The 17,159-nt window shown below is 42.2% G+C and overlaps 1 protein-coding gene across 4 annotated transcripts in view; it reads right to left on the reverse strand.

Annotated features, from left to right (window-relative positions):
• DPP6 (dipeptidyl peptidase like 6) overlaps nt 1-17,159 on the reverse strand; it is a 609,699-nt gene that overhangs the window by 127,299 nt on the left and 465,241 nt on the right. For all 4 annotated transcript variants that reach the window (XM_081932663.1, XM_081932661.1, XM_081932662.1 and 1 more), the window contains one exon: nt 13,504-13,556. In XM_081932663.1, the coding sequence (XP_081788789.1) occupies nt 13,504-13,556 (53 nt within the window). The remainder of the gene's footprint in view (nt 1-13,503; nt 13,557-17,159) is intronic.

The following is a 17,159-nucleotide window of genomic DNA, read 5'->3' on the forward strand; positions in this document are numbered from 1 at the left end:
CATGGACTTTCTATTGAAGGCATGCAAAACACTTTCAACCATTTCCACATGACAAACCTTCATAGAATATCAGATAAAGTACAGGTAGTCCTCGACTTGCATCCAGACTCTTAGCGAACAGTTGAAGTTACACTGGATGCCCCCACCTCCAAAGTACTTACAACTCAGTTCTGAAACTACAATGACAAAAATCTCCCAGTGCATGCATAATCAGCTGTGAATGCTTCCAAGTTTATCTGACCTGAAATAATTATGCATAGTTTAGCTAAATAAGAGTTTTCCACTGAGTTATTCTAGTGGAAGGGAACTTAGAGGCCTTCTAATCCTACCCCCTGCTCAGGCAGGAGACCCTATATCAGTGATGGCGAACCTATGGCACGCGTGCCACAAGTGGCACGCGGAGCCATTTGTCAGGGCACGCGGGGAGGGTGGTTTTAAGTGCTCCAAAGGCGTCAGGGATGGTCCCTGAAGCCTCCGGGGGGGTCGGGGGAGGCTCTTTTCGCCCTCCCCAGGCTCCTATAAAGCCCCTGGAGCCTGGGGAGGGCGAAAAAAGCATGTAAAAATGGGGGGGTTGCGCGTTGTGCGCGCATGCGCACTGGGGGGTCACGCGTTGCATTATGGGTGCGGCACGCCCGCACTCAACCTCCCTGCGCTCCCCCCACTTGTGGCACGCGAGCCAAAAAAGGTTCGCCATCACTGCCCTATATCATTCCAGACAAGTGGCTGTCCAGTCCCTTCTTAAAACCCTCCAGTGATGGAGACCCACAACGTCTGAAGGCAAGTCCTTCCACTGATTAATTGTTCTGATGGTCATGAAATTTCTCCTTAGTTCTATGTCAGGGTAATGATGATTTAATGATGACCACTCAATGTAAGGCTAATACAACTGTAAAGCTGGTGAAATGTAAGGCTGATGCAATGTAGATGAATCAGCATTGGTATAGCCACTTGAAGACCATGAAGCTGTCCACACGAGACTTTGCCACTTTAAAGGAGGCCATGTCACGAGAGGTCGTATCTCTCTCTCTTCGTGTATCTCTCTCCTTGTGTCTGGTATCCATTTGCTAAGTTCTCCGCATGGTGTTAAGAAGAAGATAGATTACTTGTCAGGTATTTGCTACCACGGACGTATGTGTCTGTGTATGTCTTGTATATAAACCACTGTTCATCGTTTAAGGCCCTGTGTGCTATATTATGCTCCTGGGTCGTCTCCCAAGAGTTGTCATGCTGCAAACGCTCTGATATTCTAATTGGCTCTTTCCTTGATTAGTTTCCATCCGTTGCTTTTTGTCTTGCCTTCAGGTGCTTTGGAGAATAGCTTGACTCCCTCTTCTTTGTGACAGCTCCTCAAATATTGGAACATTGCTATCACATCTAGGCCTTCTTTTCATTAGACTAGACATACCCAATTCCTGTAACCATTCTTCTTATGTTTTAGCCTCTCCCCCCGCCCCACCCCCTAATTATTCTTGTTGCTCTTCTCTGCACTCTTTCCTAGAATCTCAACGCCTTTTTTATATTGTGGTGACCAGAACTGGATGCCATATTCCAAGTGTGGCCTTACTAAGGCTTTGTAAAGTGGTACTAGAACTTCATGTGATCATGATTCTGCCCCTCTATTAATGCAGCCTACGATTGCATTGGCTCTTTTGGCTGCTGCTGCACACGGCTGGCTCATACTGAAGTCCACTAGAACTCCAAGATCCATCTCACAGTTACTGTTATTAAGTCAAGTTTCACCTAGTCAGTACCTACAGAGTTGGTTTTTGTTGCCTAAGTGTAAAACCTTACTTTCATCTATGTATGTTGAATTTCATTTTGTTAGATAGGACCCAATCTTCAAGTCTGTCAAGAACTTTATGGATCTTGAGATTGTCATATTCCTGCCAGCTTAGTGTCATCTGCAAATTTGATGAGTTCCCATTTTATTCCCTCGTCTAGATCATTTATGAAGATGTTGAAGGGTACTGGGCCTAAGTCATAACCTTGGGGAACCCCACTGCTTACTTCCCTCCATATGGACGTACTTCTGTCAATGACTACATGTTGAGTATATGTCAGTCAGTTACAAACCCATCTGGTGGTAGTGCTGTCTATCCCACATTTTTCTACCTTGCCAAGAAGTAGGTTTGCGATCTACTTTATCAAATGCTTTACTAAAATTTAAGTATACTATTCCACAGCATTTCACGATCCAGTAATTTGGTCACTTTGTCAAAGAGTGAAATAAGATTTGCTTGGCATAATCTGCTTTTGATGAACCCCTGGAGTGCAAGGAGATCAAATCAATCCAATCTTAAGGAAATCAACCCTGACTGTTCTTTTGAAAGGACAGATCCTGAAGCTGAAGTTCAAATACTTTGGCTACTGAATCAGAAGAGAGGGCTCACTAGAAAAGACCCTGATGTTGGGAAAAAGTGAAAGAAAAAGGAGAAGAAGATGGGAGAAGATCAGACAGCATTAGATGCAATGAATCTAAATTTGAGCAAGCATAACAGTAGAAGACAGAGGGGTCTCGTATGCTGTTGTCCATGGGGTTGTGAAGAGTCTGACATCACTTAGTGACTGAACAATAACATACATTCTTTCCTGCCTATTTCTTGTTGACCTTCTGTATGTTCTATTGGTTTTTTCCATCTTTAGTAAATGAAATCAATGTAGCATTGAAGAGTCTATTGTCTTTGACTCGTTGATCATTCCTTTATGAGCTAATTTGTAGAGTCTTAATCTATGAAGAAAAAGTTGTGGTGTACATTTGCCACTATAACAATGAATACAGGAACATCTCTTCGATTCCTCTTAAGTTCAAGGTAATTTGAACTTAATGGTATTATTTAACTATTTAGCATTAATGATGTTAATTACTTTGCATTTCATTTACTTAACTTCTCCCAGGATATTTATTGAGTTGGAATGCATGTAGTGCCTAGCTCTCAAAAATCGTGTTTGTGTGAGAGAGAGAGGGGGGGAGGGGGGGAAGGAGGGAGAGATTATATCACATAATTTAGCCATGGTGCAAAAAAAGGGAACTTCTAAGCCTATCATTATATATGTTTTAATATTTTAGTACAGATAGTCCTTGACTTATGGCTACAGTTGAGCCCAAAATTTCTGTTACTGAGCAAGACATTTGTTAATGAGTCAAAAATGAGTTTTGCCCCATTTTACAATCTTATTAAGTGAGTCACTGCAGCTGTTAAAATAGTAAACATGGTTTTTAAGTGTCTTTCGCACTGACTTTGCTTGTCAGAAGGCTGCAAAAGGTGATAACATGATCCTGGGACATTGCAACCGTCATAGGTATGAGTCTGTTGCCAAGCATCTGAATTTTGATCACATGACCATGGGGATGTTGTAGTGGTCGTACGGGTGAAAAACAGTCATAAGTTATGAACGAAGGGAAATATACATATCCCAGGATAATGCTGAAGGATCTAATCTGGGTCAGTCACTGGGACCAAAGGTTGCATCTTCCAAGCTTTCGGACTCATACGAGAGCCCATCTTCATGGAACCTGTCTCTGACCAGGGGTCCTTTTCCCAGGCTTCAATCACTTGAATGGGTCCCTCCTCAGTCAACAGGAGTGCTGATTTACCACCAGCTTATCAAGTACTTAGGAAGTGAGGCAGAGGTGGATGTTGCTCCTGGTTCAGCCTGGTTTGGCCGAACCAGTAGTAGAATTCAAGCCTGGGTGGCAGAACCACCAGCAACCCAGGCCTGCCACGGCCCTGAATTGGTTCCCTCACCGCTGCTGGGATGCCACCATTTTGTTTTTTAGTGACTGCGCATGCGCAGTTCACTGTAAATTGTTCTGCACATGCGCAAAGAACTATTTACACTGAACAGTGCACATGCGTGCACGAGCGAAGCTGGCACGCACACATGCGTTGCACACGGGTTGCAAACCGGTAGTAAAACCAGCAGCAACTCACCCCCTGAAGTGAGGGGTTGGCAGCAGAAGCAAACAACAGCCAATGACTTAACAGCCAGCCATCTACACCCCAATCAACATCTAAAAAGCCACATACAGCAGGCAACATATAAATACCACTCCCAGAACAGCCCAAAGCACACTCTCTGCTAGAGAGAAGTTCGCTGAAGCTGGGCTCCAGAATGACTCCAAAAACTCAGAAGACAAAACCGCCGGTCCTGAAGACCAACCCAGATTGGGTCATAAGTCATTTTTTGCCCCAGTCGTGTAGTAACTTTGAACTGTTTGGAAGAAATGTCCATCTGGGTTCAATTCCAAGTGGGGGGAAAGACAATGGAAACACGGAGGCTGATTAGAAAGATGGTTTTAATGGTGAAGCAGAACCACCAAGCATGTGTGACTCTGGGTAACTGGCCACATGGAGTGGAGAGTGAGTGTTATTTACACTCTCTTTTGGGATTTGAACTTGAGCTTCCTGTTCCTGTGGCAAGGGCATATATTCTATTGGCTGTCAGATTCCCAGGGGTCTATGCCGGGATCATAGCTGAGGTTGTCTGAATTAAAGTTGGTTGAACCTTGCTCGGTGATGTAATGTCCCCAGGTGATTTTGCAACACAGTGAGCTCTGCTGCTAGATGGGTAGAGGGCTAATCCTTTTATGTCCTGGAGGGTCATGTCTTAATCCTGTCACCCTGGAGCTGAAGTTCTAATTGTTTTGTAGATAAGCTGGTCCAGTCTTAATGTGCACCAAACATCTGCTGGAGTCACGGAGCTGCTCTGTGTCTTTAAAAACATATTTCTCCTTTTCCCATCCAGGGAAATATAATATTCTGCCTTTTTAATATTTCCTAGAATATTTCATTCTTCTAGGAGAGGGGGTGGGTGCCTTCTACTTTCTACAGAACAGTCACTAAATAAATGGTTGTAAGACAAGGACCCTTTGCAATTGTCATTGGTGGCTCCAGTTCTCTCATTGCAATTGTCATTGGTGGCTCCAGTTCTCTCAATGCAATTGTCATAGGTGGCTTCAGTTCTCTCAATTTTGTTGTACTAAGTTCATATATAGTCAGTGACCATAACAAAGCGATCTATTCTAAGTTCACTTTCAATGCAAAAAGGAATGTCACCCAGCTTTAAAGGCACGTGTGTGTGTCACTCGTTCCCCTTCTTCAATTTTGGTTGGGAAATTCTGGGGGTTGGAATCTTAAAGCTGTTAACATTAAGAAGCACCGCTCCAAACTAATAGCAATATTTTTACTATCCAGAAAGAAAACAAGAAATAAAGAGTGCAGGGGTGGGGGAAGGAGAGGAATTTCTGGGTTACATTGTGAAGTGACATTTGGATGGACTATTTCATAATTGTATGCAGCAATTAGATGACTAATTTGTCATCATGTGCTGTGATCTATTTTGGTGGTCTGTTTCTATTTATTTCCTGGGCAGTTATCACAGCTCATTAAGGAAATCAGGCTTCTAAATAATGACCTGGAATGGCTTTTCCTCACTATTCATCTCTCATTAATACTGCTTTTAAAAAAAATAAAATGTCAGATTCAAGGCACATAGAAAACTGCTTGAATACACTTATCTTGAACCAACTGTTTTTTTTTTAATACCAGTCTTGTTTTAATATTCCGACCCAGGCAAACTCAGTCCCAAGTTCAACTTGGAAACTGTTGATTAAGCTAAATCCAAACAAACAAACAAAAAATGCTAAGGAATTTGTTGCTATACAGATATGCCTCCCCTATCCCCCCTCCCCCCTTGAACTCTCAGACTAATGAGTTTACAACTATTAATTTTGTCCGGACCTTGTACTAAAGGATTCAAGACCTCACACCTAATGGGAATGTATATTTTTTTAAAATAGAAATTCTATTATTGACCACTAGGGGGCACTGTATGACCAGTTTCATCTTGTACTGGGATTCCTCACTACCCTCCATTTTGGACAGTATCCATTTACTAAATCACAAATCCTTACCAAGGTTCAAATCCTTTGCCCATAGATTCAACTCCTGGTAAGCAGTGATAGTGACAGACAGACGGACGGACGGACACAATCCCTTCTCATGCCTGTCTGTCTTCCACAATCTTGGATCCTCTACCGGAGGCCTGGGAGTTTGAGCGTCCTGTGCATGATTTCAGCTGTTTCCTACACATTGGAGATCTGTTGGAGCCCCCTCTCCAGTGGTGGGTTCCGGGCAGTATGGCCCAGTACGGCCATACTGGTAGTAGCCGAGAGCAGTTGACAGCGTACCAGTAAGGTGGCTCGTTTAGCCCACCCTCCCGCCTGCGTTCTATAACGGTCTTTAAAGCAAACGGTCAATTGCACATACGCGCACAGCGCCTGTGCGAGCTCTGACAAGCAGCTGGGTGTCACAGGGGTGATGGATTGCACATATGCGCGCAGTGCACACCATGCACATGCACAGAGCACATCACGCACATGCACAGACAGACCATGATCAGAGTACTGGTAGCGACAGTAAGAGCGACCCACCACTGCCCCTCTCCGAGCTGAGGAGTCACAGCCATGAGTGCTCCTACCATCATTGGGACCACTTTTGTTCTGGCCTGTCCTTCCAGTAGCCAAATCAGAGGAGGAAACGTGGGAGTCAGGATTAGCTTCAAGACAACCTAAGAGCTCCGAGGGGGAAGAGGGAATGGAGCTAACAGACAGAGAGAGAGAGAGAGAGACGGAGACTGGGTCAGCCTTCAGATGGAGAGTCAACAGCCCCCAGGTCTGGAGGTGGCTGATGAGGAAGAGGAGGAATAGCTGGGTCCAGTGCCTGACGCGCAGATACGCAGAAGGAAGAGGAGAGGAGAGCAGTGGAAATCCGTAGGCTGATATTTGGGAAGGAAGAGACACCGCTGTTAGTGAAGCCCCACCCTAGCTTTGGGGATAAAAAGCAGGGGGCAGAGATGAATAGATGTGGCAGACAACTACTCATCTTCCGGCTGGACGGACTTGTTAGACTTATTTGACCAAGAAACACCCTTGGGAATCTATGTCTTCTGCACTAACAGTCGAAAGGATCAGCGAAGGAAGAAGAAGTGCCCAAGACACGTGCAAATAAATGGCTTGGCAAAATGGCACACACATCCTTTTTAGACACACCATGTACCACATGCCGCCATAAAAACCATGGGTTTTAGATGGTTGCTTGCAAACAGGTAACAGGTTGCCTGTTGCCTTCAATTCCTAGCCATGAGATGGACAGAATGAAACCATATTTTTTGGGCGCAGCAGGTTAGATGACACTTCAAATTAGGAAAAGACCAAAGAAGACAATTCATCCTTGGTCTCCTTCTAAACTTGGCAGGCAACTAGGTATGAGTCAGGATGAGCAAGCTGTTGCTTCTTGCAGACAAAAGAGGGGGGGGGGAATGGAGTGAATTTGGGAAGACAACAAGAAAAAAAAGTATGTATATAAGACTGTCTGGAAATCTAATATTGACCAGAGTTCTGACTGCCAATCGGCATTACTGTTTGAACGGAATTACTCATATGTAATAATGTATACAAGTAATCCTCAACATATCACCATAATGGAATAGTCTACCCATTATGATCATAAACAGATCCATACAGATTATCAGAGTTGGAAGGGGCCTTATAAAGGTCATATAGTCCAACCCCCCGCCCAAGCAGAAGACCCTATACCGTTTCTGACAAATGGTAGTCCAATCCCTTCTTGAAAGCCTCCAGTGACGAAGCTCCCACAACTTCCGAAGGCAACTTCTGTTCCATGGGTGGATTGTTCTCATTGTCAGAAAATTTATCCTTATTTCTAGGTTGAATCTCTCCTTGATCAGTTTCCACCCATTATTGCTTGTCTGGCTTTCAGATGCTTTGGAAAACAGATTGACCCCCCCTCTCCTCTCTGTGGCAGCCCCTCAAACATGACTGCTGTCATGTTTCTCCCGGTCCTTCGCTTCACTAGACTAGCCAGGCCCAGTTCCTGCAACCTTCATCATATGTTTTAGCCTCCAGTCACCTAATCATCTTGATTGCTCTTCTCTGCACATATATCATGATGGTTGTAAATTGGGTTAGTCACATGACCAACTTGATTTTATGACCTTTCTTTGCAGCCGTCATTAGGTGAACATAGTGGTGATTAGACAAATGCTGTGGCCGTTAAGCAAACCCATTGTTTGTAGTGGTGCAGGTTTCCGGCAAAACAATCCTGGAATGTTGCAAATTGTCGTAAATGCAATTGTGTTGCTGATGTCTAATCACAGAACCGTAGGAGGAAGCAACCCTTGGAGTTTTAGAACCTGGTCTTAGCTCCCTTTTTCAGCTGGGTCATAACTTTGAATGGTTGCTAATGGTTGGTCGTAAGTTGAGGGTTACCTGTAAATGTAAATAAACCCAGACTCGCTTGATGTCCTTCCAAAGGAAAGTGAGCAAGCATAAAAGATGTTCCTTGCCAGAGGTGTATTCAGCCGGTTCGGATCGGTTTGCCTGAACCAGTAGTGGAAATTGAGGGTGGACCTGCTCACCCTCCCTGACTCTATGCTGTCCTATTTAGGCACTTTTTCAAGCCATGCGCATGCATGCGTGATCGAAGCATATGCACGGAAGGTTGAGCGCATGCATGGACAAGGGCGCGTGCACATTTGCGAACCGGTAGGGAAAGTAAGTGAATGCCTCTCCTGTTCCTTCGGAAATTCTTGCCCCTTGAACATCTCAATTTCAGATTAGCTTTGCTGACGGATCAATTTATTCTGTTTTTGCCACAGCTTTAAAGCATTGAATTAACTGGAGGCTTCAGTCATCTTGCTTCAGGTTTTTGGAAACACCCCCTAATGTCATTTGTTAGGGTTTAACATACAAGTCTGGTGACAAGATAACCTTTCTTGAAGTGACAGCCTTGGGAAAACTATCCAGATAAGAAATGTTTTGCAAAAATATTTAAAATTCTTTTGATTTTATTGCAGAATTTAATGGCTAATTATCCATCCAATTATATTTGTATATTTTAATGTGTTTTAATTGTAAGCCGCCCCGAGTCCTTCTGGAGAGGGTGCGGCTAATCAAATAAAATTTGATTGATTGATCCTTGTTTTACTGCATTAGTGTTGTGCCAGTTTATACCAGGATTACTTTATGGCAGCTTATTACTGCATAGGCAATTAGATTTACTTTCTTTATCATTTGAAGAATATAAATAAAGGTGGGACATCAATAGCTCTTTAAGAAATGTATCAGTTGTGTTTATGAGGCACAGTTCTGCAATACAAGGAAGCAAATCTTGTCCACAGGTCTGCTTAAATACAATTATGAATTCAGCAAAAAACTGAAGCAAATTAAGTCTCACAGACCAGAAGTCAAGACCACAGAATGGGTCAAAAGGGAGCTTAAAGGCCATCTATTCCAACCACCTGTCCTGTGTATCTCCTACTATGGGACCCAAAATATGGCAATCTGACTTCTGTTCAAATGCATCCAGTGATAACTGTTAAATATATATATATATATATATATAGCTCTTAGTCAAATGATTGTATTTTGGGTGCCCAGCAACATGGCCTCATTTAGAGCCGTGTCCTACAGTTACAAGACCATGATTTAACAATGGTTTTGCTGAAAACCGGCACTTCCAGTTTCTGGCCAAATATTTGCATAGAGATCAGAGATTCGCTTAACAACTGCTGCAAAAAGTCTGTAAAATCAGGTTGGTCATGTGACCAAGCCATTTTAATAACTGCTTAGACATAGGACTGTGATGGACGGTCTCCATTACAGACATAAATCAAGGACTACCTGTAGGTAAACCTCAAAACTCACTTCCATGGATCATAGAAGAACAACAGCAAAGATGATTAGAGGTCTAAAGGCTAAAACATATGAAGATATGTCTGGTTTAATGAAAAGAAGGACTAAGGGAGAAATGATAGTAATATTTAAGGGGCTGCCACAAAGAAGAAGGGATCAACCTATTCTTCAAAGCACCTGAAGGTAGGGCAAGAAGCAATGGATGGAAACTAATCAAGGAAAGAACCAACTTAGGACTAAGAAATTTCTTGACAGTTGGAACAATTAATCAATAGAACAACTTGTCTCCAGGAACTATGGATGCTCCAACATTAGAGGTGCTTAAGAAGACATTGGACAACCCCTTGTCTGAAATGGTGTAGTATTTCTGCTTGAGCAGAGGATTGAACTAGAAGACCTCCAAGGTCCCTTCCAATTGTGTTATTCTGTTATAACCACAATCAGATTCAGGCAAATGCTAAAAGGATTTACCACAACAGAGAGTAGCTTGATCTTAACAACATGGGTGTTCTGAACCATGAAGAAGAAGAATACAGAATAATTTGTAAGATGATCCTGGATCAACAGTTAAAGTGGAGCAGAGAGCAACTAAATGATTTGGAATAGAGATAGGAATGGGCCAAAGTTGCCTGTTGTCATTTATGTACACCTTGAGAAATACCGGACCTTAGGACACAAGATATTGGAATTAGAATGAGAAAGGTATCAGCCATCTCAGATATTGTGTGATATCACTTCCATAGTTGGAAGCAAGGAAGGCTTTAAAAAAACATGTTGTAGATCAGGGGTATCAAATTTGATTTCATTGAGGGCCGCATCAGGGTTGTGTTTGACCTCAGGAGGCTGGGGTGGGCCTGGCCGGGATGGGCATGGCCATCTTGATGTCACTCGTGTTGCAGGTATCTATGGTGGCCTGAGTACTCAGCCAGTGAAAACAGACTCTCAAGCTCCATTTTCGGCTGTGACACCCTCCTGCAATCCTCTGCCAGTGAAAATGGAGCTTGGAGGGCAGGGAGGGGGAGCTGCCTGTGGCCCTCGTAAGTTCTGTTTTCTGCTGCAATGGCCTCCTGCAATCCTCTGCCAGTGAAAATGGAGCTTGGGGGTGGGGGGGCTGCCTGCGGCCCTCGTAAGTTCTGTTTTCTGCTGCAATGGCCTCCTGCAACCCTCTGCCAGAGATGACAGAGGCATTGCGGCCCATTCATTCGCTGTTTCCAGGGTGGCCCCGAGGGCCAGATCTAATTACCCTGCGGGCCAGATCCAGCCTTGACTTTGACACCCCTACTGTAAATGAAAGAAGAATGCAAATTTTTTTCTATTGCTGAAAATGCAAACAAATAAGATTATACAAACAGGCATTACAAATCCAAGGCAAGTAACTGAAGTAGTAATAGTTTTAATCTTCACACAGTTATAACCATGCTATAAAGAGACATCTGCTACTGGGAAGGACAAGTATGAACTATCTAGACAAAATATTAAAAGTCAGCGACTTCGTACAAGCAACAAAGGCACATATTGCCAAGGTTACAGTTTTCACGGCGGTAGCATATGGCTGTAAAAACTGAACTGTCTGAAAGACTGAATGATAAATGGTTGGGTCTGAATTGTGGTGCTGGAGACAAGTAGAATGAATCACTATGAGATGATTTTAAAAAACCAAAAAACCAAAAACCCCTGTACAATAGGAGCACTGATAATAAAGCCAAAGCTTAAATGTTTTGTACCCATTATGAGAAGACAAGAGCCATTATAGAAGACCCTGATTTTGGAGGCCAGTGAAAAAGAGGTTAATAGAAGACAAAGCGAACGGATAGTATTTTTGAGGGCATTAAGGATGAGCATTCAAGAACTCAAAAAAGCAATCACTGGCAGAAAATCCTGGAGAAATGATAGCCGCAGGTCACCAAGAGTCACGAACACCAACAGATCCATGCAGGTTTTTATTCAATTCCTCTTCTGCTTGAAAAATAGGTTTTTCCACTGCTTAAAACGGGGCAGCACACCACTACAGTTTTAGTTTGATTATTTGTATGGCTCATTCAGTAAGAAAAGGAGGATGCCAGAAAGGCCACTAGGTGGCGCTCTGGCTTAACCTGAATCTCACCTCCCAAATTTAGAGAAAAGAACAGCCAATTGAAACAAGAGTCCAGACAAGCCCAGAGGTTTTGTTTCCAGCTCTGCCAATAAGCCGCTAATTTGAAAACATCTGCTGCTGAAAACAGAGACATTCAAGAGGTGGTCCTGTTGCGAAAATAAGAATAATAAAAGGTGTTCTGGATAACGATTGTGGAGTGGACCTGATCTCACTCCAAAGGCCAGGAAGCTCTAAGATTGCAAAATGTTACAGATGGTAGCATAGCTGCTAAGAATAATGCTAAAGTGGGAATGATTAGAAATCAAACATTTGAGTTAGGAACAACACCTATGAAGTGGTTTTCCTCGTCACATCTGGCCACTTGGGTTATTTTAGTAAAATAATAAATATTTAATAAAGTAACCCAAGCCAAACCAATTCTAGAAACAAGCCTTCTGAACCACAGGCATTTAATGGACGGCTCAGACTATTTAGCTGGGGGCAGTGGTGGGCTGCAGCTGGTTTAACAACCGGTTCGGGGATTGCAAGCTTTGTGCGCACATGTGTCCTTTGCATGTGCTTAACACTCTTGCGCCAGAGGTGGGTTCCAGCTGCTGGTACGGCTGGTTTGCTCAGGGACGCGCTGCGCCCACAGAGTTTGGGAAAAGTTGCCATGTTGTTAGAGGTAGGTTGCTACGGGCATTACTGCCGGTTCAGTGCAAAAATAATAATAATAATTGCTCCGCGTGCGTGCACAGTTACATCAAAAAAATTCTGTGCATGCGCAGAATGTTTAAAAGGGGGGGGGGATTACTGTATTTTTCAGAGTATAAGACGCTCCAAAGTATAAGATGCACCTAGATTTTGGGGAGGAAAACAAGGGAAAAATATCTGCCTCTCAGCAATTTGCCTCCTTGCAACAAACAGTACAGACAATATACACAGTTTGTAGTGTTATATTTCAGACTATACTTGTACAGATGCTGTTAAAATTGATGTGCTTTCTGGAAGGGTAGTTATTCTCTGCTGTTTAAAAGAATAGCACTTTTTAAAACAATAGCACGGGGCCTCCTCAGATCAAGCATTTATTTTAAAAAGCTTCTTCTTTTTGTTAAGTTTTCTAAAATAATAATAAAGCAGTTTTTAAAAAATAAGTCTAATAATTTGAACATTCTATAGGCATTTATAGTTGTTGGCTTCCCTCCTTGCAGCAAACAGCCTGATTATCACGAGGAAAAAAAAAATCTGCCTCCCAGCAATTTGCCACGTGGAGCAAACAGCAAGTTTCACTTTCAATTTTTCCCCATCATCAGCTGTTACAGGCTGCAGGGATTGCCACAGCTTATTGAAGCCTCCGCAAGCCCCTCCCCCTTTGCTGCAAAGAGTTAAATTGCTGGGCGGCAGAGGCCAAAGGGTGGGGGCCGGTGGATGGGTGGGGCTACGTTCAGTGTATAAGGCGCACTCAAATTTTCACCCTCTTTTAGGGGGGGGGGGGAATACGGTACATTTCTGTAATGGAGATTGTTCTGTGCATGCACAAAATCCAAAATCAAGATAGCGCCGTCGACAATAGAACCAGTTCGGGTGCAAGGGCAGCTGAGTTACTACTTACTCGGCCGAACCGGTCCGAACCGGTGGGAACCCACCTTCCCAATTATCTCATATAAGCCAAACAGCTACCCATAGAATGAAGAGTCTTCATGGCATCACTTACCCATTAGGCAGCTTTCTGAGGACATAAAAAGCAGTGTATGAATACCGGTACATCTGCAAAATGAAATAATGAGAGAGATTAAAAAATGAGATTAGTAATGACAAGACATGGATGGTTGCTTAAAACCTAGTATGACAAACAACACCAGGTGCAGTTGCATATATTATAGGGGGGGGGGCAGAAAGACATAAAAATTAATTTTCTTCTGTTGGAGCAGAGACAATCAATCTACCTTCTGCTCTTGTGAGATCTTTGCACCTGGTCAGGTGCTTTCGTGAGTCCTGAAGCATTGTTTCATTGCCACAGAGACCATATCTTTGATGATACTGGGGCACAGGTTCCCAGCAATAAATGAATTTGGAATCACCAATAATGAGGACACTGCAGACTGCCAGGTAGAATTCACAGTTATAACTAAAGCCAAATAGAGAAATAGCCCAAAACACAGTTCTAATCCATTGTAAATATACCTAGGCATTAATTTGCTAGCACCAGAAGAAAAGACACAATGTCCTTTTCCTGCTGTTGAGCGAAAGTTTATGGTGTCAGTGCTTCTTCCTGAACTTTTTGATTTGAGCTTCCTGTTTACTCTTAGGCGTAACATTTTATAGCAAACCGATGCATGCATCTTTGACCTGAAAAATAAATTTTGGCAAGTCTTGTGAGAAGGAAATTAAAAGGAAGGTGATATTAGCATTGGGTAAGGAGAGAAAATGCTACCAATCATAGCAGCTAGGATGCTAGTCCTCACTGCAATCCTCAGGAAGAGGTGAATCCTTAGGAGGAGTGTACTGTATTAAAATAAATAATTTAAAATTATAATATTCAAAGGATATTTACATTTAGTTCGAAATGCAGGTTGTCCCCAACGTATAGCCACAACGGGGGACAAGATTTTCCATTGCTAACTAAGGTAGTTGTTAAGCGAATCATACCCAATTTTACAACCTTTTTTTGTCATAGTTGTATCACTGCAGTTGTTAAGAGTTGTTGTTGACTTTGCTTGTTGGAAAGTGGCTGGGAAGACCAGCACAAATGGCTGTCACATGACCTTGGGAAGCTGCAACTGTTGTAAATATAAGCCAGTTGCCAAACATCTGAATTTTGTTCGTCTCATGGGGATGCTGCAATGGTTATAATCATTTTTTTCACTGTCATTATAACTCCGAAAGGTCACTAAACAAATGGTTGTAAGTTGAGGATTCCCTCTAACCCATAACAAACCTGTGTTAGTCATAAATATTATTATATTTTTTAAGCTGTTACTTTAATGACACCAGAACTTTTGGAGTTTTATGCAGGGTGAACAAGTGTTGCCAGCAACAATATCTTGGCATCTTCATTCTAATTTTTTGGGTTATTTGAATAGCTGTAATATTATAGTAATCTCTATTTCACTGTGCTGTAGTCAGGAGCTTGTAATAAAAGAATTGCTGAAGTTACATTTAAAAAATCCAAATGGAAACTTTCAAAATTTATCCGTATTCATCGACTATCTCCTTTTGGGCCCAGTAATGCTTCCTCAAGTCTATATATATATATATATAAAAGCCAAATACCACTCACGCATCACGAAAGCTCCAAAACCGCAATGCCTACAAACTTGAAATTTGGTACGTATGTCCCTCTTGGCTTCTAGGTGCTCACTAAGAAAGGAGTTTTCGAAATGACCATCAGATCATTAGTATTTCTTATATAGTAATTAACACACTCAGATACTAAGGAGTTCTACTCCCCTTCCCCACCTGAAAAGAACTCTGTTCCAACTGCCAGTTGCCTCACATTCTATTAACTCAGTTCAAACTGGCAGATGTTCAACGGAGTGAACCACATTTCTCCTGCATTGTCTGATCACATAGTTTTGTTGTGAAGCACGAGTATCCAGCTAGTGCTTCTATAAAATTGCTTGGAGAGCAGTCTCTGCTTTGCTCCCTTCAATAGCCACAATGCCAAGTTCTGCTACTCAAGTAGGCCTCTGTGGTGTATCTCCTTCCCACTTTCTAACAAGTGTTTCTCAACCTTGGTAACTTTAAGATGTGTGGATTTCAACTCCCAGAATTCCCCAGCTAGAATTCTGGGAGTTGAAGCTTGCACATGCCTTAAAATTGCCAAGGTTAAAAAGCATTGCTCCAACAGAATGAAAATGAAGTCATTCATTGTCTTGGGATGCAGGAAGCAAATTAGTAACCCTCGACTTACGACCACAATTGAGCCCATTTCTGTTGCTAAGTGAGACAGTTGTTGAGTAAGTTTTCCTCCATTTTACCATGTTTCTTGCCAATGTTGTTAAATCAATCACTGCTGTTGCTAAGTTAGTTACACAGTTATAAACTGAATCTGGCTTCCCCTTTAAGTTGGGTTGGCAGAAGGTCACAAAAGTTGATCACAAGGGAGGAGGAGCCAACGCCGCAACGATACGGACGTGTGGTCTTGAGGCTCCGAGACCGCTGCCGATACTTTTGCCACTGAGTGGTCCAATCAGACCTAAACTGTCCCGTAGAGATGGTGAACAGGAAGAATATGTCTTGCCAATCTCAGGGACACCGCAAAGTCCCTGATCGATCCAAGAGGAGTTCTTCAAGCCGGCAACAAAAAGTCCAGCGCCGGACTGATGAAGTTAGGACGGCTTCAGAACGGAAGGGAAGCGGAAAGAGAAATTGTGTCCATCCAATGAGGAAATTTTACTGTTTTGAAAAAGACTGCCCCCCAATTTTTTTTAAAAGTTAAATTAAATCCAAAAGCAGAAGGAAACAAGTGGCGAAATTAACCTATATTGGATTGCTTCGGATAGTGTGTTTCTTTTTCTTTGTAACTTTACTTTGTGGATTGTAGTGCTCACAACTTTTTTTTTTCTTAAAGAGAATGGATCAGTTTTTCTTCTTCTATTTTTTTATTTTTATTTTTTAACCTATGGATTAAAGTCTTCTTTATTTCAACAAGGACTTTTATTACTTGCTATTAACTCTATTTAAGAACTCTGTTTCTTTTAAGTTTGAAATAACATTAGAGAGTGGGAAGCAATACTGCCACTTGGAGGCTGGAGGCTTGAGTTTTTGAAACAATGCACTTTCCCTTTTCCTTTTGATCAAACTGACTTTGTAACTCATAAACAAGGCTTGGCAACTTGTTTATAGAAAGTGATAAGAAGCAAGGGCACGAACTGTTTTTACAGGTTCAATTTCACAGTCTTACTGGCAGTGGGAGAGAAAACGAAACAGAACCTTCTTTTTTGAAGATCATAAATGAACTTGTGTTTAAGCTAATTTAATATAAGAAGCCAGAGTGGCAGTATCTACCAGCTTGCCAAAATGGCACAATATTCAAAAGAAACAATAACTTTGCAAAACATCTTCGCTGGAATTCAAAATTTATTAGAAATAACAGAGAGAATTGAGATGAAGATGGAAAAAATAGAGTTTATAACAGCAAAAAATGATGGGGTCAGAGTCCCAAAAATTGAAGAGGAAAATGATTATAAAGACAAGATAACTGATTACTTTACCAGTGGAGTGAACATGGTTGAAAGTGGGAAAAGGGGAGTATGGAAAAGGGAATTAGATCGACAGGAATTATACCCCGGATTTCAAGGCATGGAAGAAGAAAAAAGAGGAAAAACGATGGATTTAAGGAGAGAGAACTTCTCAGAAGCAAGATTG

This window comes from Natrix helvetica, assembly GCF_964273705.1.
Source record: "Natrix helvetica genome assembly, chromosome: Z".
Lineage (NCBI taxonomy): Eukaryota > Metazoa > Chordata > Lepidosauria > Squamata > Natricidae > Natrix > Natrix helvetica.